Below are 25,844 nucleotides of genomic sequence, written 5' to 3' on the forward strand. Positions count from 1 at the left end.
GCAATTGACAGATTATTGCCCCCAATAATTTCTTAACTGTGGTTAATTAATCACTGAAATTAGAGTTTTGATAAGTCTTATGTTGTTTTGAGTTTATTAAAGTACAATAATCTGTCAATGATAGAAACTGGTGATTTTTAGGGTGGTCTATTGGGAGGCAATAGACAGATTATTGCCCCGCAATAATGTCTTAACTGTGGTTCATTTATTACAGGTCGTTTCAACAAAATGCTGCTAGATTCATTAACCAACATAATTAGGTTTATTGGGGGGTCATAAAAAGTTTATTGCCCCCCAATAATTTTTTTATAGATGGTCAGAAGTAACTCAGTTTGGTTTTGAATTAGTTTACAAAAGTACAAGTATTCAAATTCAATACTTGGTGAATTTAAGTCTACAACGAATTGGTTTTTTTTTCACACTCTCCACTTCACTTGAACCGCTTCACCCTAGGCCTCCCGGGTGGCCTCTTAATAAGAATAAATGCACCTAACAACAAAAGGATCACCCATATTCATGCAAAAAATAACAAAACAAATATATTATTGCCCCGCAATAAACAGATTATCGCCGCCCAATAATATATCAGAAATACCAAAACACATTAGAAGCAGTCTTTAACACAAAAGAAAATATCACTGAACACAATTATAGAGACTTTATAACAATTAAGACACATTATTGCCCCCCAATAATCTCGACTCCGGTTGACGATTTTGCCCACAATTCCAGTCGTTTTGCAACAATTTCGGTTGACCGTTTGCCTTCACACTGATTTGACTCCGATTGCAACGACTCCGGTTGCAGCCCGGGACCGGAGATACAATCAAGTTGCTATTTCCGTGATGATCAGTCGCTGGCGAGAGAGACAGAAGCAAATCGAAGACGTACCCGATTCTACTGGCGGTCGTCGATTCCTTCAGAAGGTCCAACCCGGCCTCGCCGAGCTTCTCAACGACGAGGACCGTCAGCTTGGGGTCGAGCCTGGCCGCGGAGATCACGACGACGAGTTTCGGCGCGGCGATGGCGAGAGCCGGCGTCGTGGGCGACCTGCTGGAGGGATGGAGGGAGGGAGCGAGAGATCCGACGTCGTCTGGAGAGAGAGAGAGTCCCAAAAAAATAACAAAAAAATAACAAAAGAATTAATTGGGTATTAGGGAAATAATCCCTTAGAGTGTTTTGGGTAAATGAGGTTAAAAAACTGTTAGTGGAGTAAGTGGGCAATTTGGTGCCTAAAATTGGGTAAATGATCATTTAACCAATTTAAGTATCAAATGACAGTTTTGCCATCAATTTAATTAATAAACTACAAACTCATCGATCTCTCTCTCAGACTCGTCTCTCTTGGAGTCCCGCAACTAGCCACTGGAGTTTGGCTGGCGTTGACCGGAGTCCGGTGAAGGCTCCGGTGACTTCTCTGTGACGAAGAGAAGAAGGGCAAAATTATCTCAAAAATAAACAAAAAAAAATTGGGTATTAAGGCAAAAAATATGTAATTTGCTAGGTAAGTGGATAATCTTATAAATTGTTTCAGTAAGTGAGGTTAGTGTAACTCAAATTTGAGTAAATTGACATTTTTCCTATTCATTAATAGTCTTTTCATATAAAAAAAAAACAAAAACAAAAAGTGATTTTGGACCAAATAAAACTATTGGGTCATACTATCCATGAGGCCTCATGTGCTGCTACTTATGGGCCGACTTTATCGATTAAAGCTTGGAGTGAAACAAATTGTTTAGGCCGAGTTGTTACTTCCACCTCTGCACCCCAGCCCAGATTTCATATATCGGCTAAAATCACAGTTTCCGGCATGAACTCGGAGGCTTGTGGTTACACCGATATATAATTACTGGTATCTGGTCTGGATTTCCTATTGGCTATCAGAAATGAAAAGAAGAAGAAGACAAAAATGGGGTTTGGCAAGTAAGTAGCTTTCTATCTTTGTACTAAGCAACAATATGTTGTTTTCATAGCTAGACTTGGCATTTTATGGGCTGTCACTCCTCTCTGTATAGCTGTGGAATCTTGATGATGATTCTATCTTTGTACTAAGCAACAATATCATTATGCTTATAATATAGTGACTCTTACTCGGAGACTTTTAATCACTGATTATTATACAAAAGGACACAGATAATAAGATCATAAGAGACTGTTTTATATTGTAGTATAATATATGACGAAGATGATGATTTAGTAGAATAATCATATAAATCTATTCCAGAATCTGAGGGCGGCTGGATTGCAATTTACAAGCAGAGCAGAATATAGAGGAAGTGAAATGATTTTACCAAGTTACCCACATACGACCGAATCAGTGTAAGAGAAACTGAGCAAGAAGAGTAGAGTGGTAATTCTATCAATGTAGAATGTTTCACTAATCATCTGTATCTGCCATTTGTAAGCTGTAGGTTGAAGTGCTTATGTTTATAAAGCAATGACTGCATGAAAATGCAACAAATTTTGTCAACCCATTTCCTGAAAAGTAGTAAACCTGATTCTCAATATTACTTCTATATGATCTACACAGCTCTCTATTTGATGTTCTGGTGATATTAGTCAATGTCCACGGCAGCACTTTCAAGTTGCATATATGGTGTTTGTTATTAGGTCTTCCCATTAGTGTCCCTCATTTTAGCATGCAGAGTTAGGTCTCTTGGTTTCTTTCTTTGTCTTCCATTATGCCTCTTTTTAGCATGCATTATTGAATCTTTGTTTTCATGGTAGTTTCTTTCTTTTAATCCAGACCAGATTTTTTTTTCTTGCAGCTGTGATCTCATCACCCCAAGTTTTCTGAGGTTTAGTGAAACATGGCTGAGGAGAATCCCTTGGATGGAGATGCAATAACCAAACAAGAAAATGCAACAAATAGCCATCCAGCAGTGACGGAGGGTTCCAACGAAAACAGACAAGATACAAACCAGAGCAAGGAGGATGGAACTAAAACAGTTCCGCTTTACAAACTTTTCTCTTTTGCCGATTCCATGGATTACCTGTTAATGTCTGTTGGTACAATCAGCGCTATTGGTAATGGACTCTGTATGCCTCTACTGACCATAATCTTTGGAGATCTAATTACTTCTTTTAGAGAAACTGGGAATAACAAGAGAGTGGCTGATGCAGTTTCCAAGGTGAGTCTTCTGGGACAAAAACCAGATATATAGTCATCACTGGTGATGGAACATCTATATAATAGCTTGAATTAGTCCAGTATACAGTATGAAACAATAAAGTTCCACTTAATGCAGTATAAGTTCAGAACTATGTGATACTATTTGTCACTAAATTGTCTATGTGTATGCAACTTTCCATAGGTAGCTTTAATCAGAGCTAATTTGAAAAATTTATCCTCAGGTGGCTCTAAAGTATGTTTACTTGGCTCTTGGGGGTGCTGCTGCAGCATTTCTACGTAAGTCCATTGGGTCAGTTTTTTTAATAAATTGTTTGGCCTGGTGCAAAAGTGAAATACTTGATTTCTGTGTGCTAGAGATGTCATGCTGGATGGTCACTGGAGAGAGACAGGCTGCACGATTACGAAGTTTATACTTGAAGACCATACTGAGGCAAGATGTCAGCTATTTTGATCAAGAAATCAACTCTGGAGAAATTGTTGGGAGGATGTCAGGTGATACTCTGCTCATTAAAGAGGCGATGGGTGAGAAGGTATATACTTACATTTGACAAGCAAGAAAAATGACCCAATTTTTTGCCATTTTCTTCTGCTAACCTATATTTCATTCATTATTCTTATTGCAGGCAGGAACTTTTTTCCAAGTAGTTGCAACATTCATAGGCAGCTACTTTATAGCATTTTTTAAGGGATGGCTTCTCACCCTTGTCATGCTATCCTCTATTCCCCCTCTTGTCTTATCTGGTGCTGTCATGAACCATTTCATAGTGAAATTGGCGTCCCATGGACAAGCTGCATATTCAGGAGGAGCAATTGTGGTAGAGGAGACAATTGGTTCTATCAGAACTGTATGAATCCTTGTCTTAAACTTTTTTCTTTTTTCTTTTTATAAAAGTACAAAATGACAGGTATTTCACATGCAGGTTGCATCGTTCACAGGGGAGAAGCAAGCTATATCTAACTACAATAACTCCTTGAATAAAGCTTACAAGTCCGGTGTGCAAGAGGGTTGGGCATCTGGTTTGGGTTCTGGTGTACTTATGCTTTTGGTATTCTGTACTTATGCTTTGGCCGTATGGTTTGGTGGAATAATGATACTTGAAAAAGGATACAAGGGAGAAGATGCCATGATAGTACTTTTTGCTGTGGTAATTGGCTCACTGTAAGTTTCACTCTATTAGATTTGTAAACGGGATCCCCAAAATTTTCTGGCCACTCTCCCTCCCACCTTAACTCCATATTTTGATATTTGATGCTTCAGTAAATATCAAGATATGTTTACTTTTTCTTTATAAATTTTCAGATCTCTTGGGAAAGTGTCTCCTTGCATCACTGCATTTGCTCCTGGACAAGCTGCAGCTTATAAGATGTTTGAGACAATTAACAGAAAGCCAAAGATAGATGCGTATGATACTAATGGGAGGGTATTACAAGGTATTCTTGGAGACATAGAACTGAGGGATGTTTGTTTTAGTTATCCCACAAGACTGGATGAGCAAATATTCAATGGATTTTGTCTCTCAATACCTAGTGGTGCAACTGCTGCTTTGGTTGGAGAAAGCGGAAGTGGTAAATCAACTGTACTCAGTTTGATTGAGAGATTTTATGACCCCCAGGATGGTGAAGTTCTTATTGATTGTGTTAATATCAAAGAGTTCCAACTGAAATGGATCAGACAGAAAATTGGCCTTGTATGCCAGGAACCAGTTTTGTTTACTGGTAGCATTAAAGATAATATTGCGTTTGGAAAGGATGGTGCTACTACTGAAGAGGTAGCGACTGCTGCTGAGCTTGCCAATGCTGCAAAATTCATAGCTTTACTGCCTCAGGTATTACAGTTTATGCTCCTTCATTATTCTATCTTTTACATTTGAATTCACTATTTTTCTCAGTGACAGAAGCTTACTCAGGCATTTTGTAACATATATGTTACACTTATTCCCAATTTTGATAAATTCAAGTATGAATCTTTCAAGTGGAAATGAAATAGTAGGATGAGGCACCCGGGGGGGGGGGGGGTGGAACGCTGCTGATGGAAAGTTTCATATTATTCCAATATATAACAATTTATCACAACTCTTGTTTTTTTCCCCCCCTAATTCATGGTTCTTGTGATTGGATTGTATAGGGAATAGATACACTGGTTGGTGAGCATGGAACTCAACTATCTGGGGGACAAAAGCAAAGAGTTGCTATAGCTAGAGTAATTCTGAAGAACCCAAGAATTTTACTTTTAGATGAAGCCACAAGCGCTCTTGACACAGAATCTGAAAGAGTTGTTCAGGAGGCACTGGACAGAATTATGGTTGACCGGACTACTATCATTGTAGCCCATCGCTTGAGCACTGTAAGGAATGCTGATACCATTGCTGTCATACATCACGGAACAATTGCTGAGAAAGGTAGTGCATTTGCTATCAATGTCATGTCTTACCATTTGAATATCAATCATCATTTCTCATTATTTTCCTGTCAGTAAATCTAAGTACAATCATATTATCATGTCCTTAATTCATGAGTTCTTCAGATATTGATCTCTTGCAACTGAGCAGGACCACATTCTGAGCTAAGCAAGGATCCCGATGGAGCATATAGCAGGCTTATAAGGTTGCAAGAAACTAGTTCTGTGTCAGAACACTCGGAACATACTTGTCTAAGTTCTGAGAAATCATCTCCAAGAAGTGGTAGTCGTCACTCATTCTCAATCTCAAATGGTAATCCTACTGCAAGCGGTATCCTTGAAACAACAACTGTAGAACCTGATGTTCCTGCTTCAGTACCATCAGAAGGGCCTCCAGGAGTCTCTCTTCGCCGCCTTGCTTACCTGAACAAGCCAGAGATACCAGTGCTACTTCTAGGTACTATAGTTGCAGCAGTCAATGGGGTAATCTTCCCTGTTTATGGTAGTTTGTTGTCAAGTGTAATCAAGACCTTCTTTGAGCCACCTCATGAACTCCGTAAGCATTCCAAGTTTTGGGCAACAATCTTTGTTGTTCTTGGAGTGGTATCTTTCTTAGCACAATCATCAAGAGCGTACCTCTTTGCCGTGGCGGGTTGCAGGTTAATAAGAAGAGTCCGAGCAATGTGCTTTGAGAAGGTGGTTTACATGGAAGTAAGTTGGTTCGATGAAGCTGAGCACTCAAGTGGTGCCATTGGAGCAAGGCTTTCTACAGATGCAGCGTCTTTGAGAGGGCTTGTTGGAGATGCTCTTGGTTTGTTGATTCAGAATACAGCAACAGCAATTACAGGGATGATTATTGCTTTTAGTGCAAATTGGCAACTTTCTCTTGTAATCCTTGTTCTGTTACCCTTATTAGGAGTAAATGGATATTTTCAAGTGCAGTACATGAAAGGATTCAGTGCAAATGCAAAGGTATTTCTCTGAAATCCAAAACATGGAGAAGCTGATGCAGTCTCAATTCCATAACTGACATAATTGTTCCATGTAAAAAGTTCATGCTTTTTATCAAATACTGAAATTCTAATGGTTGCAGAAAATGTACGAGGATGCAAGCCAAGTAGCTAGTGATGCTGTGGGGAGTATTCGGACAATTGCTTCCTTTTGTGCTGAAGAGAAGGTGATTGAGTTGTACAAGAAAAAATGTGACGGCCCTATTAAGACAGGGATAAGACAAGGGATAGTTACTGGGATAGGTTTCGGGGTATCACTCTTTTTACAGTTTTCAGTGTTTGCCTTGATTTTTTATACTGGAGGTCTACTTGTTGCAGCAGGCAAGACAACATTCTTTGCTGTTTTCCAGGTATCTATTCTCTTCGGCCTTGTGCTACAAACCTTTAGTTTCTATATTAGCAGTTTGTTAAATAAATATTCATTTGTTATTTGTTCTCGAATCTTTACCAGTCCGTAGTTAACATCTTTCTCTCTGGTTCTGCAGGCTTTCTTTGCTCTCACTATTGCTTCTCTCGGACTTGCGCAGTCGAGCTCCCTAGCACCTGATGTTAGTAAAGGAAAGAGCTCTGCTGCTTCCATATTTGCAATTCTTGACCGGAAATCAAAAATAGACTCTAGTGATAACTCGGGCATGACAATAGAGAATGTGATGGGAGAAATTGAATTTCAGCATGTCAATTTCAAGTATCCTAGTAGACCTAAAGTGCCAATTTTCAACGATCTTTGCTTGACCATTAGTTGTGGCAAGGTAACTTAATGTCAAGTTATATTTTTGTAATCTATTTTCCAGCAATACAAAAGATTGTGGAACTTATGCTTAAATTATATTATTCAGACAATTGCTCTGGTTGGTGAAAGTGGGAGTGGAAAATCGACAGTGATCTCTTTGATCCAGAGATTTTACGACCCCAATGCTGGTCACATTACATTGGATGGAATCGAAATCCAGAAACTACAGTTGAGGTGGTTAAGAAAGCAAATGGGGCTGGTGAGCCAGGAGCCTCCGCTGTTTAATGACACCATCCGAGCCAACATTGCATATGGAAAGGGAGGAGAGGCAACCGAGGCTGAAGTTATAGCTGCAGCAGAACTGGCAAATGCACAAGAGTTCATTAGTAGTTTACAACATGTGAGTATTAGCAATTTCTCTTCGGCTACAATCATGCACTATTATTATCTTTTACCATGGTGGTGCATAAATCTTGAAGACTGGTTTTTACATTTAAAAACATTGCAGGGTTATGATACAATAGTAGGAGAGCGAGGGGTCCAATTGTCCGGTGGACAGAAGCAAAGAGTTGCTATTGCACGAGCTATTTTGAAGGCACCAAAGATATTACTACTTGATGAAGCCACTAGTGCTCTTGATGCTGAATCCGAACGAGTGGTTCAAGATGCACTGGACCGAGTTATGGTGGATCCAACCACAGTGGTTGTTGCCCATCGGTTTTCCACAATAAAAGGTGCTGATGTCATTGCTGTGGTAAAAAATGGAGTCATTGCAGAGAAAGGGAAGCATGAAAGTTTGATCAGAATCAGCAATGGCATTTATGCTTCTTTGGTAGCATTGCATGCAAGTGCCTCATCTTAGAGATCGAGCTCTCCATTATTAAGCAAGATGTATATACATAGATGAAGTACGTTCTTTCTTTCTTGAATACAACACGATATTGTACCGTGAAATTCACATAATTCTTAGTGGTATGACTGTTATCGCATAATGCTGATATTCTCTCCTCTAAATCACATTTGACGAAACAATATTTGGAGTTTTATCTTATAAGTGGCTTCAGTACAATTATGAGTAATAAATTCAATTCCGTATAGTGATTGGCTTGCCTGATGAGTATACATAGAGTCATTTTGGTCCAAAACAAAATAAAATAAAAACACATACTGAAAGTAATTGGGCCACCTCATCCATGAGGCCTTATGTCGATTAAAGCTTGGAGTAAAATAAATTGTTTAGGGCAGTCGCGTCGTCACGTCCTTCCTCTGCACTCCCGCCCAGAATTCATATATATATATATATATATATATATATATATATATATATATATATATATATATATATATATATATATATATATATGCATGCTGAAATCACAGCTTCCGGCAAAGAACCGGAGGCTTGTGGTTTCACCAATAGATGATTACTGGTTTCTGGTCTGGGTTGTCTATTGGCTTTCAGAAATGAAAAGAAGAAGAAGACACAAATGGGGTTTGGCAGGTAAGTAGCTTTATATTCAGTTGGCTAATCTTTGTACTAGCAACAATATGTTGTTTTCATAGACTTGGCATTTTATTCTGGGATGTCACTCCTATTATGCTTATAATATAAGTGATCGAGAATCAATGCATGAATCATGCATGACACATCCAGCTTCTTACTCAAAAGAGTTTCAATCAATGATTATTGTAGACATATGCATGCAAGCGCAGATAATAAGATCATAAGAGACTGTTATATATAGTTTATAACTTTATATATAATGAAACGTCATATGTTACTATGCGACAAAGATGATCTCTTTCTGGTTACTATATATATATGACGTAGATGATGGATTTAGTACAATAGACCGCTGGCATCTAGAGCCATGCATATTATTCCGTTCCAGGATCTGAGGGCGGCTGCATTGTAATTTACAAGCAGAGCAGAATAGAGGAAAGGAAATGATATTACCAAGTTAACCACATTCGACGGAATCAAGGCAAGAGAAACTGAACAAGAAACTTGGTTTCATTCTCTGTCTTTCATTGTGCCTCTTGTTATAGCGTGCATTATTGAATCTTTGTTTTCATATTAATTTCTTTCTTTTAATCCAGACCAGATTTTTTTTTTTTCTTGCAGCTGTGATCTCATCACCCAAGTTTTCTGAGGTTTTGTGAAACATGGCTGAGGAGAATCCTTCAGATGGAGATGCAATAACAGAGCAAGAAACTCCAACAAATAGCCATCCAACAGTGATGGTGGGTTCCAACGAAAACAGACTAGATACAAGCAAGAGCAAGGAGGATGGAACTAAAACAGTTCCACTCTACAAACTTTTCTCTTTTGCTGATTCCATGGATTACCTGTTAATGTCTGTTGGTACAATCAGCGCTATTGGTAATGGACTCTGTATGCCTCTAATGGCCATAGTCTTTGGAGATCTACTTACTTCTTTTTTAGAAACTGGGAATAACAAGAGAGTGGCTGATGCAGTTTCCAAGGTGAGTACTCTTCTAGGACCAAAACCAGATATATATATATATATATATATATACATATATTAGTCATCACTGGTGACGGAACATCTATATAATAGCTTGAATTAGTCCAGTATACAGTATGAAACAATAAAGTTCCACTTAATGCAGTACCTAAGTTCAGAACTATGTGATACTATATATTTGTCACTAAATTGTCTCTGTGTATGCAACTTTCCATAGGTAGCTTTAATCAGAGCTAATTTGCAAAATTTATCCTCAGGTGGCTCTAAAGTATGTTTACTTGGCTCTTGGGGGTGCTGCTGCAGCATTTCTACGTAAGTCCATTGGGTCAGTTTTTTTAATAAATTGTTTGGCCTGGTGCAAAAGTGAAATACTTGATTTCTGTGTTCTAGAGATGTCATGCTGGATGGTCACTGGAGAGAGACAGGCTGCACGATTACGAAGTTTATACTTGAAGACCATACTGAGGCAAGATGTCAGCTATTTTGATCAAGAAATCAACTCTGGAGAAATTGTTGGGAGGATGTCAGGTGATACTCTGCTCATTAAAGAGGCGATGGGTGAGAAGGTATATACTTACATTTGACATGCAAGAAAAATGACCCAATTTTTTGCCATTTTCTTCTGCTAACCTATATTTCATTCATTATTCTTATGGCAGGTAGGAACTTTTATCCAAGTAGTCGCAACATTCACAGGCAGCTATATTATAGCATTTTTTAAGGGATGGCTTCTCACCCTTGTCATGATATCCTCTATTCCCCCTCTTGTCTTCTCGGGTGCTGTCATGAACCATTTCATAGTGAAATTGGCATCCAATGGACAAGCTGCATATTCAGGAGGAGCAATTGTGGTAGAGGAGACAATTGGTTCTATCAGAACTGTATGAATCCTAGTCTATTGCTGCTTCTCTTTTTATACAACTACAAAATGATTGTTATTCCTCATGCAGGTTGCATCGTTCACAGGGGAGAAGCAAGCTATATCTAACTACAATAATTCCTTGAATAAAGCTTACAAGTCCGGTGTGCAAGAGGGTTGGGCATCTGGTTTGGGTTCTGGTGCACTTAGGCTTATGGTATTCTGTACATATGCTTTGGCTGTATGGTTTGGTGGAATAATGATACTTGAAAAAGGATACAAGGGAGGAGATGTCATGACAGTAATTTTTGCTGTGTTGATGGGCTCTCTGTAAGTTGCACTTTATTAGATTTGTAAATGGGATCCCCAAAATTTTCTGGGCACTGCACCTCCCACCTTAATTTACTCCATATATATTTTGATATTTGAAGCTTCAGAAAATATCAAGATATGTCAACTTCTTCATAAATTTTCAGGTCTCTTGGGAAAGCATTTCCTTGCATCAGTGCATTTGCTCCTGGACAAGCTGCAGCTTATAAGATGTTTGAGACAATTAACAGAAAACCCGAGATAGATGCATATGATACTACTGGGAGGGTATTACAAGATATTCGTGGAGACATAGAACTGAGGGATGTTTGTTTTAGTTATCCCACAAGACTGGATGAGCAAATATTCAATGGATTTTGTCTCTCAATACCTAGTGGTGCAACTGCTGCTTTGGTTGGAGAAAGCGGAAGTGGTAAATCAACTGTACTCAGTTTGATTGAGAGATTTTATGACCCTCAGGATGGTGAAGTTCTTATTGATTGTGTTAATATCAAAGAGTTCCAACTGAAATGGATCAGACAGAACATTGGCCTTGTAAGCCAGGAACCAGTTTTGTTTACTGGTAGCATTAAAGATAATATTGCGTTTGGAAAGGATGGTGCTACTACTGAAGAGGTAGCGACTGCTTCTGAGCTTGCCAATGCTGCAAAATTCATAGCTTTACTGCCTCAGGTATTACAGTTTATGCTCTTTGATTATTCAATCTTTTCCATTTGAATTCACTATTTTTCACAATGACGGAAGCTTACTCAGGCATTTAGGAATATATATGTTACACTTATTCTCCATTTTGTTAAATTCAAGTATGAATCTTTCAAGTGGAAATGAAATAGTAGGATGAGGCAAGGGGGGACGCTGCTGATGATGACAAAAGTTTCATATATATTCAAAATATATATCATTTTATCAGAACTCTCTTCTTCTCCTTTTTTTTCCCTAATTTGTGGTTCTTGTGATTGGATTGTGTAGGGAATAGATACCTTGGTTGGTGAGCATGGAACTCAGCTTTCTGGGGGGCAAAAGCAAAGAGTTGCTATAGCCAGAGCAATTCTGAAGAACCCGAGAATTCTACTTTTAGATGAAGCGACAAGCGCACTTGACACAAAATCAGAAAGAATTGTGCAGGAGGCGCTGGACAGGGTAATGATTAACCGGACTACTGTCATAGTAGCCCACCGCTTGAGCACAGTAAGGAATGCTGACACCATTGCTGTAATACATCAGGGAATAATTGCTCAGAAAGGTAATGCATTAGCTATATAAATACATCAAGCTCAGGTTTTTCCATTTGAATATCAATCATCATTTTCTCATGATTTTCCTATCAGTCATTCTAATTTCTAAGTACAATCATATCATCATGTCCTTAATTCATGAGTGCTTCAGATACTGATCTCTAGCAACTAAGCAGGACCACATTCTGAGCTAATCAGGAATCCCGATGGAGCATATAGCAGGCTTATAAGGTTGCAAGAAACCAGTTCTCTGTCAGAAGACTCGGAACATACTAATTGTCTAAATTCTGATAAATCATCTCCAAGAAGAAGCAGTAGTCATCACTCATTATCAATCTCATATGGTATTCCTAATGCAAGCGGTATCCTTAAAACAACAGCTGTAGAACCTGACGTTCCTGCTTCTGTACCAACAAAAGGGCCTCCAGGAGTCTCTCTTCGCCGCGTTGCTTACCTGAACAAGCCAGAGATACCAGTGCTACTTCTAGGTACTATAGTTGCAGCTGTCAATGGGGTAATCTTCCCTGTCTATGGTAGTTTGTTGTCAAGTGTAATCAAGACCTTCTTTGAGCCACCCCATGAACTTCGTAAGCATTCAAAGTTTTTGGCATCAATCTTTGTTATTCTTGGAGTGGTATCTTTCTTGGCACAATCGTCAAGAGCACACCTCTTTGCCGTGGCGAGTTGCAGGTTAATAAGAAGAGTCCGCGCAATGTGCTTTGAGAAGGTGGTTTACATGGAAGTAAGTTGGTTTGATGAAGCTGAGCACTCAAGTGGTGCCATTGGGGCAAGGCTTTCTATAGATGCAGCCTCTTTGAGAGGGCTTGTTGGAGATGCTTTTGGTTTGGTGGTTGAGAATACGGCAGCAGCAATTATGGGGGTGATTATTGCTTTTGGTGCAAATTGGCAACTTTCTCTTGTAATCCTTGTTCTGTTACCTTTATTGGGAATAAACGGATATCTTCAAGACCAGTACATGAAAGGATTCAGTGCAGATGCAAAGGTATTTCTCTAAAGTCTAAAATTGTCAAACAATTGTAATAAATAACATGGAGAAGCTAGTGAAGCTAATAAATAACTGACATAATTATTCCATGGAATATATAAAGTTCATGTTTTTTATCAAATACTGAAATTCTAATGGTTGCAGAAATTGTACGAGGACGCAAGCCAAGTAGCTAGTGATGCTGTGGGGAGTATTCGGATAGTTGCTTCCTTTTGTGCTGAAGAGAAGATGATTGAGTTGTACAAGAAAAAATGTGAAAGCCCTATTAAGACAGGGATAAGACAAGGTTTAGTTTCTGGGATAGGTTTTGGGGTATCACTCTTTTTACTGTTTTCAGCGTTTGCCTTAATATTTTACACTGGTGGTCTACTTGTTGCAGCGGGCAAGACAACAGCCTCTGCTGTTTTCCGGGCAAGTTGCTTTGCATTGTGCGCTATAAAACTATTTTAGCAGTTGTTAAATGAACATACTCATTCGTCAAGAAGTCGAGAACAGATAACTCTCTTTTTTTCTTTTTTTGATAACTCTTTACCAGTCCGTAGTTAACATCTTTCTCTCTGATTCTGCAGGCTGTCTTTGCTCTCACTATTGCTTCTTTTGGACTTGCTCAGTCGAGCTCCCTAGCAACTGATGTTAGTAAGGGAAAGAGCTCTGCTGCTTCCATATTCGAAATTCTTGACATGAAATCAAAAATAGACTCTAGTGATAACTCGGGCATGACAATAGAAAATGTGAAGGGAGAACTTGAATTTCACCACGTCAATTTCAAGTATCCTAGTAGACCTAACGTGCCAATTTTCAACGATCTTTGCTTGACCATTAGTCATGGCGAGGTATCTTAATGTCAAGTGATATATTTTTTCTCTATTTTCCAGCAATACAAAAGATGGTGGGACTTATGCTTAAATTATATTATTCAGACAATTGCTCTGGTTGGTGAAAGTGGAAGTGGAAAATCGACAGTAATCTCTTTGATCCAGAGATTTTACGATCCTGATTCAGGTCACATTACATTGGATGGAATCGTAATTCAGAAACTAGAGTTGACGTGGTTGAGACAGCAAATGGGGCTGGTGAGCCAGGAGCCTCTGCTGTTTAATGACACGATCCGAGCTAACATTGCATATGGAAAGGAAGGAGAGACAACCGAGGCTGAAATTATAGCTGCAGCAGAACTGGCAAATGCACACGAGTTCATTAGTAGTTTACAACATGTGAGTATTAGCGATTTCTCTTCGGCTACATTAATCATGCACTATTATTATCTTTTACCATGGTGGTGCATAAATCTTGAAGACTGATGCGTGTTAAATTTAATAACATTGCAGGGTTATGATACAATAGTAGGAGAGCGAGGGGTCCAATTGTCCGGTGGACAGAAGCAAAGAGTTGCTATTGCACGAGCTATTATGAAGACACCAAAGATATTACTACTTGATGAAGCCACCAGTGCTCTTGATGCTGAATCCGAACGAGTGGTTCAAGATGCACTGGACCGAGTTATTGTGGATCGAACCACAGTGGTTGTTGCCCATCGGTTATCCACAATAAAAGGTGCAGATTTGATTGCTGTGGTAAAAAATGGAGTCGTTGCAGAGAAAGGAAAGCATGAAACTTTGATCAATATCCGCAATGGCATTTATGCATCTTTGGTAGCATTGCATGCAAGTGCCTCAACTTAAGAGAGCTTTCTGTTATTCTTTTCACTAATGAAGCAAAATACTACGAGGGAAAAGAAATGTATAATGTAATCTTCTTCAGAATTGTAAATTGGCTGGGTGTATATACATCAAGTTTTTCTTTTCTGAAAGACAACACGTTTCTGAGTGAATAGCCCCCTCACCAACCTCTCTTTTTCCAATTACAAAACGACAAATGATGAGTAATATTAAGCACTTATCACACAATACAAGTCAATCCAAGCCAATTTAGAGAGTAATTTCGGTTCTACATCTAATTAACTATTATTGGCCGGGTGACTGTGACGTCCTACCACCTACAGATCACAAACTCTGGTCATGCACTTAAAAAACCCCCAACTTCTTTTCCAGTAGGCATGAACAACTCATCTACAACCTTTCACCATCTCTCAAGTCTCAACTACTTTCATGGGCTTGTTTTAAGGGTCCGACCAAGAGATTTAGTGTTTGTTATTGCTGGTAAAGTGAGTGCAACTTAATCTTGGCACACAATCATTCTATGGCTAGATTATGAATGGGGTAATGCGCTTGCTATATGAGTCAAATGATCGACCTCCCAAGGTCATAATTCATCCAACATCTTATTGTTTATCTTCTAATAAGTTTCTAGTATTTGGGCAAAAAGTAAAGTTTTTTTTTTTGGGTCTTTTCATTGTGTGAGTATACGTACGTCAGTGCATGTAGAGTTGCAAAGCTCCGTTTTGATGAGTCGGCTAGGTTCCTGAAATCTCAATGCAAAGCCCTAACAAACCTTGACCGGCCTTTTTTTTTTTTGGAGAATGGCGAATCAACCTAAATGTACCAACCCTAAACCCTGAGGTCGGCCTTGAGAAAACATAGAACTTGTCTATGCAAGAGATTGGGGACCTAGTAAATGATTTTATAATGCCAATTAAACATTGCTAGTATATTGCTTAAGTTTGTTTGTTAATTGTAGAAGATAGAAGATGCATGTGTGACAAAAATGACATATGCAAATAATGTTTGTAAACAAAAAGAAAAACTTAATGGTCGGTTGTTGCTTGGTAGACAAGCGACAAGTGACAAATCGAATATGATAAACGAGTGTTTAGTAAGTTAAAAACAAGTACGTATATAAATGGAATATTGAAGAAGCAGACCAACCAGTCCTATACCTTAAAAACGACAAGTGCTATAAAGAATATTGCAAAGAAAAATGAAAAGAATAGCGAAAACAGGAAGAAACCCTAAGCCGTGTTTGCACTCGTCCGGCGGCCCTCCGCCTCGGCGTCGTCATTGACCTCGTCGGTGAGTTGTGGGTGTAGCCGGACGGGTCTGATTGTCCGTCCATCGGGACGGGTTTGAGGTGCGATTGTTAGGCTCTCAATCAGAGTGGATCCAATCTGGATCGCTAGGATTTGAGAGAGGTGGTTGAGGAGATCGCGGCTAATGGCGAGCGGTGGTATGGTACTCTTTGGCGTGGTCGGCGGATGAAGCTGCTGTCGCGGGGCTGGTCGGAGGTCGCTGGTTTGGGAGCAAGGTCGTGATTGTGCAACATTAGCAGAGGGACGATGGATGTCCTGCTCTGGGTTGGATCTATGGGTGATCCCAGATCTGATTTGGGTAGAATGATGGCCAGTGCTGATGACGGCGGCGACCCGAATAGGTGGAGGTGTGACGGAGGTGCCAGGATATCGGCGGTGGCTAAAACAGTATTGGGCCGAGCTTGTCATGTTGGCTCTGATCCTCTAGCTACTTGGGCTTGGGCTTGGGCTCAGTTTTTGGGCCCTGCCCTAGGTCTAAGTTTATTTTATGTTTTAGTTTTTTTATGTTGGTTAGTTATATGTCGCTTTATGCGAGCAATAAGTCCCTACATTAGTTGTGTAGGACTGATCGAGCTGTGCCTGCGTATGCACTCTACGTGCCTTGTCTGCTCTAGGTCGGCGGCGAGTTATTTGCTTCGTCAAATGGGCGCTGCCGCCTAGTGGCAGGGTGAGACTAAGTGTCGTCGGATTTCCTTTTCGGCGGCAACATAAGAGGAAAGCTGTGCTAAAACTAGTATTTATGCTATGTTGTAATCGGGTTACATATTGAGTTATCTTTCCGCTATGTCATTGCTATGTTAAAGCAAATGGAGTAGCTAATTATGCACTCTTTGCTAGTTGGTGCTTTTTAGAATATATGTCTTATGTAGAGATTCCTGATATTATTTCAGGACATACTCTAGATACTTATTATAATCAGGAGTTTAGGTTTAATGTCCCCTCCCCCCCCCCCTGTATTTGATAGTTTTATTAATCGAGGCTTGAGGGCAGCCGCACCAGCCCTTTATTGAAAAAAAAAAAAAAAAAAAAGGTTAATTCATGTTTATCCAGAAATCACATGTATTGTGCCCACTTGCACCAACAAGTTTGTATTGTGCCCATTTACACAAATCTTAGGGGAAAAGCCTACAGGGGTAGTATTTTCTAAACTTAGTGCCTAATATGTCCTATGCTGACTTTTGGGTCTAACCTTTGTTTTTCTTTTAGAAAAATATGTTCACACTTTTGAAAAAAACAAAACTAGCCTTCAACATGCCCAAGTTTTTCACCTAACGGTTACTTTAACAGGCGGAATCACTAGTGCTGCTTATTTCTATATTAAGCTGAGTCAATTTTTCCTAAAACAAAAGAAAGTCTAAACCTAAAAATCGTACAGGAATAAGGCAGAAACAGATATAAACATCAAACTAAAATAAAATGACAAGGTGGATGAGCAATTTGAAATTATTTATTCAAACATAATTACAGACTAAAATTTAGAGCCTCATTCTCAGGTAAACAGCTAAAAAGCTGTTTAACTATCCATAAGAATGATTACAGATATTTACTTGTAATAAAAGCACACTTCTTCACACTAGATAGGAAGGAAATAGCACACTGCTAATATGGCTTTCTTACTTTTGAGAGAATATGATTCTTCCCAATTTTTCGAATGCCTTACAACTGAAACTAAAGCTCCTTATATAGGGAGTGGAACTCAAACCAAAATTCAAAACATCAAAATGTACAGAACAACTCCGTGATTTTCTACTTTCTTGAGTGCTCCTGATAATGGAGGTCGGTTGGCAAAAGCAGATTCCTTTAGGTGAAATGTTTTTCACCTGCTTTATTTTTGAAAAGCAAAAGCAGCTTTTGGGAAAAGTCCAAAGTTGCTTTTGGTGCTTTCTACACCTGCTGCTTCACACGTTTTCGTCCGTTTATGAGTTGTGACCGAGGACAAAGGAGTTGCTATCCATCCTGGCTATTCTGGCAGTAGTTGCATTTTCCTCGACATCTGTATCTACATACATCTTGTAGTGGTTGTCATTTTCAAGCTTTTCAACCCACTATAAGCATGCCAGTGTCTAGTTTATCTCTTTTCTTGTGAGAGATATGAAGAGGTCATTGTTGATTGCTTCAGGATGATCATAAGCAGTGATAATTGTTTTTTCTCATGCTGCCAGGAAAGTATTTCTTGTATCTTCTTGGATGATCTTCTTGATGTATTCAAGAGACATGGCCTTCATCCATGGAAGACTTGAATTTGGCTGGCCATTGTATCCAACACAGGAGGGCTGAAGATATCTTTTTTGAATAATTCTCACATAATGATAAGGAGAAATGTATTCAACTTCACCATTTGTTTTGTGAATCCATTCTGGTGGAGTAGATCTGAACTTCAGTCTCAGTGTACAGTCATTTTTTCTTACATTTTTGACTGTCTTGACGATGATAGGGGGCAGGCTTTTGAGATCATCATTCGTTTTGGTCCATAGATTGTGGACAAAACCATTTTCAACAAACCAAAGCTTGTGTTCTTGAGGATGTTCACTCTGAACATTAACTCCGTATGTTATAACATAAGGTCATGCAACAATGAAGAGGGTTGGAGGAATAAAGTTTTCAGAATTATGGCTTCCAATCAAATTATGGAATTCAAACCAATCTGATTCTTTTAGTGCTATGATAGGAACTCTAGCACTTTCTGGATCTTAAAGATAGTGAATTTTTTCACTTCTAACAGCACTCTGTTGTATATGGACTTCTTCATGCTGTGGTCTAGCATTTTCATGGAGTTCTTCAGCTAATGCGAACAAAGTTGGGAACATAATACCACTGTTTCTCTCTTGAAAGGCAAATAGGAGATTATCGAGGATTGCCTTCTGGTGGTAAGCTAGCCTCCTGCCAGTTCTGAACACAGGATCAACAAAGGTTCTTAATTCATAATTAAAAACATTTATAATTCCATTTGGAGTTGGTTTGGTTTTTGGCAAAGCAACAGCCGTCAACGGTCTTGATGAGCCTTTACCGTCTGCCGTTTGAGACGGGCTAGCCAATCCTTTACCCTGGGATTGATCAGTTGTGGCTAGTCCTTTTGGACTTAGCAGAAACCTTTTGAGGATTTTTTTTTCTTTAGGATCCTCAGCAGTTTCATGTTCTTTCCCAGTTCTTCTGCTTTTGGGGTTGCGACTTTCGTCGTTATCTTTTCGGCTGAACATTGCCATTTCTCTGGTTAAGGCGTCTGGAAGATAGTTTTTGTTTCCTGCAATTAATTCAATATTATAATCATATTGGTTAATAAATAATTGCCAGTTTGCTAATCTTCCTCTATCAGCAGCTTTATCAAGTTTAAAATTTTTTAAATTCTTTACTCTAGCACAGTCGATGCGAACAGTAAAGGGTTTCCAAGAAAAGCTGGAGAATTTAAAATTGTTTTCTTGACAGCCAAAATTTCCTTTTCCCCTATGGGATAATTTAGTTCTGCAGGGCTGAACTTGCCACTACAAAATTTGCAGATCTTTTCAATATTTGTTAGTTCCAGGTGTTTCTGCCAGGACTACACCGGACTAGTAGTTATCACTCGCATCTATTTGGAGGATAATTTCATCATTTTCCTCTGGTTGTTGTAGAGGAGGGAGGTTTTTGCAGAGATTTTTTATCTACTTCACAATTTTTTCATCATCTTCAGTGAAGTTTCATTTTCTCTTTGAACTCGTTTTAGGAGATAACATTGTTGTTAGTCCTGAGAGTTTGGAAATGAAATCTCTCCCATAGTTTATGACTCCTAAGAATCTCTCTAGACTTTTAGCATCAGGAATTCTATCTGGGAACTTCCAAATTTTCTCAAGGATGTGAGGTTGGAGTTTTATTACTCCATTCTTGATATTTATTCCTAGGAAATCAACTTCATCAAGGATAAAGAAGATTTTCTTTTCTCCTAGGATAATTCCATGCTGAACTATCAGCTTTACAACCTCATAGAGGTGTTTCATGTGTTTTTCTCTGTTTTTGGAGAAGACAAGGATGTCATCAATATAGACGACGCAGAATTTAGCCACATGCTTGAAGATGTTGTCCATCTTTCTTTGGAAGATTGAGGGGGCTTGTTTTAGACCAAAAGGCATTACTAACTATTCGTAATGGCCTTGTGGTGTTCCCAAATGCAGTGAGAGGAACACTCTCAAGATGCATCTTGACTTGCCAAAAACCCCACTTTGTATCGAATTTTGAAAAGACTTTAGCTCCTCTGAGCTGGTTGATCAGTACTCTTACTTGAGCAATCTGATAACTGTCTTTGACAGTCTTCTTGTTGATATCTCTGTAGTCAATCACCATTCTAGCTTTTCCTCTGAGGTTTTTTGCATGATTTCTCACGTAGAATGCTGGCGCATGATGAGGGCTAGTGGAAGGTTGAAATAATCTCTTGTTCAGGAGATCTTCAATATCTTTTCTGAATTCTTTTTGGTCTTCCTCTTTGTACTGAGGAATGGCTTTGACATGACAGATGACATTCATATCATGTAATCTCAATTCACAGACCACTGGGTCTTTTTCCCAAAACTTATAAGGGTCTGCATCTATATTCTGTTCGAGTAGTTTCTTGATTTTATCAAGAGTGGGAATTTTCTGAGGCTCAAGCTTATTCTGAAAGTGGTTGAGGTTATGTTCATGGATGAACCTAGCTTCTTCATCTGCGCTAGTTGTTTCTTCTTTTTCTTCATCTTCAGAAGATGATTCTTCAACAAGTAGTTCTTCTTGTTGTTTAATTTGGAGGATAGTTTCAAATTTGGGTTTGTAGGGGGTACGATCACCACTATTCTGTTGCGATCTCTGATATTGTGTAGTAAAGTTTGGACCTACGACACTTTTGGCTTGAGTAAGCCGGTCTGCCCAGAACACCCGTTCTCCTTTTCTGAAGCCTATCGCTTCTTTATCCTGGATGAATCTCTGTTGGAGAATAAAATCATTTCCCAACAAGAAATCTGATCCTTGGCCTTCAGATTATTGCCAAACGTTATGGATGATAAATGTTCCTCCCCCAATGGTGATGTGAACATTTTTTGCTACTTTATTTATTGTAAGATGGTTTCCATCAAACGTGACACCAGTAGCTGTTCTTTTCTTATCTTCTTTCCAGAGTTCTTCTGGAATTGCAAATATCTTTGCAACTGTAAATCCTGATCCATTGTCTACAAATGTATGTAGATGATATTTTTTGTGATCAGGGAATTTGAGTTTAATCTCTATGTAGTTGTTGTACCTACTAGTAGAGACGACTTTCGATTATTGAAGCTCATTTTCTTGAGCTTGTTCCTAAGGTATGAATGGTTTACATTCTTCTGGAATATTTTCTGGTATTTCGACCAGTTCTATAGTTGTATCAAGTTTTTCTTTCTCGATTTTTTTTTCCTTTTTTGAAGAAGAGGGTTCCATAGTTTTTTGGAACATAGTTTCCACTTCTTTCTCTTTTTGTTCAGAGAAATATTCTTCATATTCTTGTTCTACCAATTGGCTAACAAGACCATTTTTTGTTTTTCTTCTTGCTTCAGCTATGAAGCATTCTTTGTGATTAGTCTTTTTTGACTTTTCACAGAACATAGAGAGTCCATTCTTTTCGTGACGTAAGCAGTATTCACAAACGAATGTACCAGGGTTCACCTGATAAGAAGACGATATTGCTTCTGTCTTACTTTCTTCCCAGTTTTTGACATGTAGAACATTCATCTGTCTAGATTCTAAGTACTCTACTTGAGAATCTATTTCAGAATCAGATGATTCTTCTTCTTCTTCAGACCAGGCAGAATAAACTGACATGTCGTCAACTTCTTCATCAGAATAGGCTATTTCGTAGCCCTTCATATTTGTTGTTTCTACTATAGGCTCATATTCTTCATATAGAGCTTTAGTAGATCTTTTACCCTTTTCTGGGCATTCATTGGCATAGTGCCCTTCAGCTTTGCATAACCAGCATCTACAAGCTTTCTTGTTTGGCTGTTTATTCTGATGGTTAGTTTGATAATTCTTCTTTTTCTTGAAGAATTTCTTTTTAGGATCTTCGTCCTGTTGTTTTTTGAAATTGGAACTTTTCTTGAATTTCCAATCTCTTTTCTTATTACTCTTTTTGAATTTTTTTAAAGTAATATTTTTCTTTTTTCTTTCTGTGGAACTTGGATTCATGACATCCCCAGTTGGTTGGCATATCCAGTATTCCATAACAGAAATTTTCAACTCCTTTGAGTTGTTTCTTGGCCATCTTTGCTCTAAGATTGGCTTTGCACTGCTCTTTCAGTAATTGCCTGATTCTATCGGCAATTCCTCCAACTGAAAATCTTTCAATTGGTTTTTCAGCTATGCTTTCTCTCACAGCTGTTCTCCATGGTTCAGGGAGTTTTCTGTGCAACAGGTTGATTGGATCAGTATTTTCTAGTTCGCCGATTGTACAGTAATATTCTTGAAATTCATTCAAGTATTCTTCAAAATATCTCATATCACAAATTTTGAGAGCATAGATATTTGATTTGGCCGTTTCTTTAGCCTTTTCACTCAGATTTGAGAGGTCTCCACAGAACTGATCGTACAGAGGTACTGCAAAATCATACAGAGATTTTGAATTTTTTTATCTCTTCTAGCCAGTCTTTTCCTCTGGCAGTCTCTTTAAAAGAGAAGTAATACTTTTTTGCTACTCCAGTGAGAGTAGTTTCGTAGTACACCTAAAGATATGGTGCTTCAAATTTTCCAAGGGTTAGAGCATAAGCCATCATCAGGGTATCAACCCATTGGTCAAGAGTTTTTCTCTTGTCTAGAGCTTTGTCTAGATTTAGCCAGATACCATGAGTGGAAATTGGTATTCTGGGTATATTGTCCTCTGGGACAAATCTTTGAGAATTTCTTTCTCCATTTTTTCCCGTAAGGGCTTTCTGTATAGCCGTATAGGGAGTTTTATTTTTCCCTTTTCTCTTATGATGAAAGTTTTGGAGCTTTCTCCTTCTTCCATTTCAATATCCTAATAAGGAAGGAGTTTTCTTTCCTTTCCTGGTTTGAACTTTTTCATTTCTTCGATTAGTTTTTCTAATCGTTCAGGATTTTCGCAAGATTCTGCTTCATCATAGAGGTCATAGAGCTTTTGTGCTCTAAGCATATTTACTGGTCTGTTTAGATCAGCTTCTAATTCTTCTTCAGTGATAGACTCTGATGGTTCTTCAGAGTTTTTAGTACCGCTAACACTAGCTTCTCTAGTGCTGTAGCTTCTTCTCATAAGATTTTTGTTTATTCTGATATTTTCAGGACAGACGTCACTTTTTCTGTGATCGTCGAATTTTAGACTGATATCTCCAGTCTTTCTGCTTTCATATATTGCCGCTTTGGCATTTTCTGCTGGGTTTTTTTTTACCAGATAATTTCCATTTAATGGGAAAAGTTACTTCATTCCAAGTACGTTGTGAATCTATTGAGAATGGTTCTTCTGGCTAGTGAGAAATCCAGTGGTAAGTTATTTCATATATTGCCGCTTTGGCATTTTCTGCTGGTTTTTTTTTACCAGATAATTTCCATTTAATGGGAAAAGTTACTTCATTCCAAGTAACGTTGTGAATCTATTGAGAATGGTTCTTCTGGCTGGTGAGAAATCCAGTAGTAAGACCTGGGATATTTGATATCCTTGTCTTTAATTCTACTGTAGTACTCATCAGTTTATAGTATATTCTATATACTATAGTCAGTTCTTGCATATATTTTTTCATTGATATGTCATCTATATATCTTGACTCTCAGTCTTAGACAGTGAACTGCATCTTTCAAGCTGGTTGAGAAATTTGGGAAGCAGTTGAAATAAGCCACTTGATTGCATAAAGATGCTTCAAGTGTTCCCAACAGACTAACTTGAAAATCTGTTAGTTCATTGTCTTGTAAGACACATAGAACTGAACAGTTTATGCTTTCTCGGGCAAGAAGTTTTATGCCTACTTGGACTGCTCCAATATGCATAAATTGATAATTTTTTGTTCTTGCTCAACTTCTTCAGGAGTGATCATCAGTAGATCTGTCTCTCCTGTTGTTGAGGGGGTTGTAAATTCCAATAATTTGAAATGATGGCTATCCATTAGTTCAAACTTTCCCCTTTTGTAGATTTGTTTAAAATCTAACTTTGGAATTGCGGAGTTTTTTACCTCCTGTTTAATTTCATTGTATTCAAATTCTTCGGCATTTAGGAGTTGTACTCCTTTCTTTCTCCCGAAGATGCTCATCATTTTGACATCTCTTTTTTCTTTCGGGTTTTCATACCGAATACTAGTATGACTAGTAGAAGGTTCTAGAAAAATCATGTTTGGAATAAGATTCTTTTCTGGTTTTTCTAATGGTTTAAATCCATTAGTTTTCTTTGTTTTTACTGGAGGCACTTTCTTGTCCTTCAGTATATTTTTCATAGAATCCAGCGTTTTTTGCTGTTCAGTGATTTTTCTACTAACACTTGTTAGTTTTTCTTCTTCCGTTTTTGGAAGTTCTTTGATATAATCTATTTTTTGCTCCAATTTTTCTAATTGGGCGATTATATCTGGTACTTTATCTAGACGATCTTGATATCTAGATATTTCTTGTAACAGGTTCTGATGTTTCTCATCAGAGGATGTAAGTAGAGAATTCAACTTCTCTATTATTAATTCAGACATTGTCCCCATGGGGGATTCCCCTTTTGAGCTATTTTACAAGCTCTGATACCAGTGATTTGCGGATCTATAACTAATGCTCAAATAATCAAGAGGTTTTTGTTCCTCTTTAAGAGTATATAGGATATTTTCAATATCTTGCTCAACTTTATAGATTCTTGTTTGAATCCTAAAGATAATATCCCAGTAATCGAGGTTTCTCTATTAATACTTTCTCTAAAGTTTTTCAACTTTCTCAACTTATCTTTTTCTTTTTTCAATTCTTTGCTAGTAATATTACAGATAGCAATTAACTCAAGTCTGTCAACGATCATAATTATGAATAGTAGAATTTAACTGCTTACCTTTGAATATAAAGGAAGAAAAAATAAAAATAAATAAAGAATGAACTTTTGATCTGCAATTATAATCTAGACAAATAATTTCAAGATGGGCCCACCACGCTTTATCAAAAAATAATAAATATTTAAGATAAAAGAAAAGGATGATGGAGAGGCTTATTAGTGGGATGAATAATGAGTGGTTTTGAAAAATAGGGAGAAAAAGTGGAAAGTTTTGTGTGAGTAGGAATAAAAATAAGTTGGTGGGGTGTACATGGGAAGTATATTGGTGGATTTTGGGTGTATGAGAATTTCCCAAAAAAAAAAACGACAAGTGCTTAGCAATACTGACCTGGATAATTTTTCTAGGGATCATTAATTATGGATTAAGAAATTGATTAATTAAGCACGTGATCGTTAATTACATTCTTCTAACCAAACAGAACAGAACCTACAGTAATTCTGGTAGCTGATGGAGTCAGCAAGTTGGAAGGAAACTAACATTGTTATATAAAATTCGCTCTTGTTAGTTGTCACAAAGCAACAAATTAAAGAAAACATCATCATCATGTGATATTGTGATGTGAAGTTGTAACTGATGATCATCAGCGAATGACAGTACTCCAACTCTTATATATCTTTGAAGTATCACTAACAATCCTTCAAATTCCTCCCCTCAAGTTCTCATTCGATTAGATCGATAATA

General features: G+C 38.1%; 2 protein-coding genes across 4 annotated transcripts; both read left to right on the forward strand.

Moving 5' to 3' along the window:
• The first annotated feature begins 1,810 nt into the window (after positions 1-1,810).
• LOC112198420 (ABC transporter B family member 11) lies at positions 1,811-8,337 on the forward strand. 3 transcript variants are annotated; one of them, XM_040518841.1, is made up of 14 exons: positions 1,811-1,923; positions 2,225-2,319; positions 2,769-3,131; positions 3,355-3,409; positions 3,488-3,663; positions 3,757-3,978; positions 4,054-4,292; positions 4,434-4,959; positions 5,259-5,532; positions 5,683-6,503; positions 6,625-6,891; positions 7,027-7,290; positions 7,378-7,671; positions 7,780-8,337. In XM_040518841.1, the coding sequence occupies exons 3-14, from the start codon at positions 2,811-2,813 to the stop codon at positions 8,131-8,133; spliced, it is 3,813 nt and encodes a 1,270-aa protein (XP_040374775.1). In that variant the 5' UTR covers positions 1,811-1,923; positions 2,225-2,319; positions 2,769-2,810; the 3' UTR covers positions 8,134-8,337. The 3 variants fall into 3 exon arrangements, with proteins under 3 accessions (XP_040374775.1, XP_040374774.1, XP_040374776.1); XM_040518840.1 differs by having other exon boundaries at positions 3,355-3,663; XM_040518842.1 differs by lacking the exons at positions 1,811-1,923; positions 2,225-2,319 and having other exon boundaries at positions 2,996-3,131; positions 3,490-3,663.
• A 1,259-nt stretch (positions 8,338-9,596) lies between these two features.
• Positions 9,597-14,959, forward strand: LOC112198419 (ABC transporter B family member 21). Its single transcript, XM_024339544.2, has 12 exons — positions 9,597-9,758; positions 10,018-10,072; positions 10,151-10,326; positions 10,420-10,641; positions 10,711-10,949; positions 11,096-11,621; positions 11,919-12,192; positions 12,361-13,187; positions 13,335-13,601; positions 13,760-14,023; positions 14,111-14,404; positions 14,519-14,959. The coding sequence occupies exons 1-12, from the start codon at positions 9,612-9,614 to the stop codon at positions 14,870-14,872; spliced, it is 3,645 nt and encodes a 1,214-aa protein (XP_024195312.2). The 5' UTR covers positions 9,597-9,611; the 3' UTR covers positions 14,873-14,959.
• Positions 14,960-25,844: the final 10,885 nt, after the last annotated feature.

Source organism: Rosa chinensis, chromosome 4 (assembly GCF_002994745.2).
Source record: "Rosa chinensis cultivar Old Blush chromosome 4, RchiOBHm-V2, whole genome shotgun sequence".
NCBI lineage: Eukaryota > Viridiplantae > Streptophyta > Magnoliopsida > Rosales > Rosaceae > Rosa > Rosa chinensis.